General features: G+C 33.8%; 1 gene segment (V, D, J or C); it reads left to right on the top strand.

The window, feature by feature from the left end:
- The first annotated feature begins 1,664 nt into the window (after nt 1-1,664).
- On the top strand, nt 1,665-2,216 carry LOC141344505 (T cell receptor alpha variable 18-like). The segment is given in 2 exon segments: nt 1,665-1,704; nt 1,900-2,216. Coding segments are annotated over 2 exon segments (357 nt in total).
- Nucleotides 2,217-4,566: the final 2,350 nt, after the last annotated feature.

Here is a 4,566-nt window from a genome sequence, read left to right as displayed (position 1 = left end):
ACATGACATTCCTTCTATTAACTGATCGTCTTTTTTCCGTATTTGTATTATTATTATCGTCATCATTATTATAATTATTATTAATTATTATAATTAGCCTATTATTGTAGGCCTATATATTTTTTTATTTTCGTTTATATTCGTTTTCCCCCTTCATTTTCATCTCTTTACTTAACGTATATGGAAATGAAACTGTAAATGCTTGACATGCTATGACTGATTTTGACTGGAATGTAGTTTAAAGGTTGGATTAAACATATTTTTATTTTGTTTCATCTAATAGACTAGACTATATAATACTGTTCACTGACGAATGAATCATTCACGTAGTGAAACGAATATAAATGAAAATAAAAATATATACAATAATAATAATAATAATAATAATAATGACGATAATAATAATAATACTAATACGGAAAAAAGACGATCAGTTAATAGAAGGAATGTCATGTAGGCCTATTTTATGGTGTGACGATAAATGATTTCCAAATGAAACTATGTGAATAATTCACTCTCACTGAAACACTATATTTGTCTATTAATTAGACTAAATAAAATACAATATATGTTCAATTCAGCCTTTGAACTGCATTCCAGTAAAAAATCCCAGGCATAGAACCTACATTCAGAACGTTGTTAAGAGATCGAAATGAATGGGAAAATAACGAATATAAACTAATAATAGCCTACAAATATTACAGAAAGAGGAGATAATGGATAAGACTGGGATGCATAAAATGTCTACATGGCGCACAGACAGCATCAGTATTCGCATATACAGCTTCGCCCATTGTTAATATAATAATTTAATATTGTAACAATTTCTGTAACAATTAATATAATAATTTCTTAATTAAAAATAAAATATGAATAAACCTATCTCTGATAGGCTAATCCTGTGTTACTATGGTCACGCAGGTTTGTTTAAGTATTAAACTCGTGGCCTCGAGAAATGCATGTTGTTTCCTCAACATAAGAAGTCGTGGCCACGAGAAATGGATCTCGTTCCCTCATCATCGCATCTTGTGGCCACGACATAAGGATGTCGTTACCTCGACAAGATGATCTCGTGGCCACGACATAATATGACGTTCCCACGAGTTAATATGACGTTCCCACGAATTAATATCTCGTGGCCACGACAAACATAAGTGAACCGAAGGTGTCCCCTGGCGGGCACCGTAGTTTTGTGCATATCAAACTATATTCCCAGATGTGTCATCATATATCAATAAATAAAGCCAAAATGTATAAACCATCAATTTTTACAGATTAACAAATGTTATATTTTATGTCACCACTGGGGGGGTGCTGTTTACATAAACATTTTAGAGATGACACCCAACTAAAAGCTAGCGGATGCTTGTTACCAATGCATGATAAAGTAAGTGATAAATTACCAGTGAAGAAGCATCAGACAATTATGCTTATTGATAGAACTGAATTAATGGAGGAAGATACTATTACTCAAGTAATTTAAGTTTTAGAAGTTTTGAGATATTTGTAAAATGAAGGCTCAATCGTCTCAGCTTTTAATGAGAAAGGACAGAGAAGGTGGTCTAAATAAACCACACCCACACTGCAGCTTCACAACAAGATACTACAATCATTCATTTACCTTTAAACTTCATTCCATAAAGCAAGTTAGTAAACATTCCAAAATGGAGAGATGCTTCCTACTGATTCTCATCACAGCACCAGGTATAAAACATTAAATCTGAGCAGACTCAAATATATTGTAAATTATGTTTTGGCCATGCAATTTTTTTAATGTTACTCTATTACAGTAACAACATTAAATTTGTTGAAGAAATTGCTTTTATTGTTGTAATTTTGATTTAGAAATTTTCCTCAAGCCAGCTGACCTGTTGTGAAATCTGTCTAATTCTCTTGCAGGTGTTTTATCTGACAGCATTCAACCAAAAGATAAAGAAACTAATATTAACACAAAAGAAGAGGAGCGTGTAACACTGAGCTGCTCGTATGATACAAGCAGTGATTATGTCTATCTCTACTGGTACAGACAGTTTCCTAATAGAGAACCAGAATATTTACTGTATAAAGGTGCCCGAACATGGAGCAGTTATGAGGATATACGAGGCACACGGTTTCAGTCGACCACATCAGATACATCCACTGAACTCACCATTAAGAGTGTAACCCTGTCAGATTCAGCTCTCTATTACTGTGCTCTAAGAGTAGCAGCCCAGTGATACAAAATGCCTGAGAAGCTTTACAAAAACTCACATGTAGTTTTTGCCTCTAAAAATGGAAGCAAATAAAAATGAAACCACAATCATATCTTGTGTAAAACCACAATACGTCTTTCATAGTACAACACCTGCTGAATTAAAAGGAAATGTGTGCTTAGGAGAAAACAGGAAGATGATAATTCATTTTGTCATGCTATAATAAATCTTACTATACTAGAACCTCTGAAAAATGTTCTGTTCTGTTTTGTTTGTTTGTTTGTTTTGTCAATGTCAGCAGTAGGACTACACAAACTAAACATTAAGAGACCAAAATACAGAACATTAAAACAATTCCATGTATACCTTCTGACTGCAAAAAAAAAAAAAAAAAAAAAAAAACACAGGCTATTAGTTTTACTACAGTAAAACACCTGACCTACTGTACGTGTTCATATCCGTTTATAAGCTTCAAATGCTATTTCATCTTTATAGTCTGCAGATTTGAGGGGAGGAGTTAATGTGAGACCTCCTTCTGTACTTGACAAGGAATGAATTAATAGTTAATCAACAGTTTGTGATGAATACAGCGTTGTGCAAAATGATGCTCTGCTTGAAAATTTTGCTTTGTCTTATCAGTATGTATTCCAGATTGAATATACTGAATTATTGTTATTATTATTTTTAACTAACAACTTAAGTGTAACATTTTACGTTATTTTGATTCTTGCAGGTGGCACTTTTGCGAATGACATCACTTCAGTCCAAAATGAGATGCTCCGTCCAGAGGGAGCAAATATAACTCTTTCTTGTAATTATTCTAACGCATATAATCTACAGTGGTATCGCCAATATCCCGGACAAGCTCCACAATATCTTTTTCTAATTCAATATTCTACTGGGAAAGTTTTTCAAAGGTCAGAAATTGTGGATCAAGATCCTCGATTCTCTGGAAAACTGAATGACAAGAAAACCCATGTGATTCTGGAGATCTCCTCTGTCAAAGTGACAGACTCTGCAATGTACTACTGTGCCCTGATGTCCACAGTGACAGGGAAACCCAACAACACTGTACAAAAACTAAGGTAGATCATACATAACATCACTGTCAAGACAGTATCAGACAATTGCATTTGAAACAGACAACTGGATTTGCAAGCCACACCATTCAGAAGCTTCATATCGTAAGTACAACAACCAACTAGTTGTGCTTGCATAGATTTGTATTGGCATTGTTAAGTGCTGTTTTCCACACAAAAAGTGTGAAGAATTTTCCTTGTAAAAATATATTAAAGAGTCTTTGAAGCAGTATCATACGCTCTAACTGAAGTTTTCTTGATCAGCTCTACAACAATTCTTCTGACCTGTGTGTTTATGTTGACTCCACTCTCTCAGTCTATGTTTTCCAGTACTCTTTCAATTGCAGCTTTCAGGGGAGGAGTTTGCTTGAGACATCTTTTGAGTGACAAGGAAAGAACAGAAAGTTTAGTTAAACAAGTTCGTGCTGAGCTAGAACATCATCCTTCACATCAACAACATGTTGCTCTGCTTAACTGGTTTTATTTGTTCGCTTATATGTAAGTGTTCCATTTATTTGTCTTTTCTATTATTTTGTCTAGTTGAGATTAATAAGCGGAGTTTGTGTTAGTTCATTTTAATGTACAATTCATTACATTAATTTTGACTTAATTTCGATTTTAAAGGTGGCAGTTTTGCGAATGTCATCACGCCAGTCCAAAATGAAGTTTATAAGAAAGAGGAAGAAAATGTTACTCTGTCCTGTAGCTACTCCTCAGCATCAACACTGCAGTGGTATCGCCAATATCCCGGATCAGCTCCTGAATTTCTTTTGCTTATTATACACTCTACTGGATTGGTTTCACAAAAGTCAGAAATTGTGGAGCGAGATCCCCGATTCTCTGGGAAAGTGAATAAAGATAAAACTCACGTGGATCTAGAAATCGCCTTCGCTACAGTGACAGACTCTGCAATTTACTACTGTGCCCTGACGCCCACAGTGACAGGAAACACAAGAACACTGTACAAAAACCCTTCCAACAACAATACTGTAGTTAAATGTATCATGTATTGCATGACTTCATTATATATATATATATATATATATATATACACACACAACTTTTTTTAAAAGTGAAACCATCTACATATTTTAAATCATACACTACCGGTCAAAAGATTAGGGTCAGTAACTTTTCTTCTTCTTCTTCTTTTCTTCTTCTTTGAAAGAAATTAATACTTTTATTCACCAAGGGTGTGTTAAATTGATAAAAAATGATAGCAAATACTTAGATTGTTAGAAAATATTTATATTTTGAATAAATGCTGTTCTTTTGAGCTTTTTATTCATCAAAGA

Source organism: Garra rufa, chromosome 10 (genome assembly GCF_049309525.1).
Source record: "Garra rufa chromosome 10, GarRuf1.0, whole genome shotgun sequence".
Classification (NCBI taxonomy): Eukaryota; Metazoa; Chordata; class Actinopteri; order Cypriniformes; family Cyprinidae; genus Garra; species Garra rufa.
The sequence above is the reverse complement of the archived record's forward strand: the minus strand, read 5'-3'. Positions and strand labels throughout refer to the sequence as shown.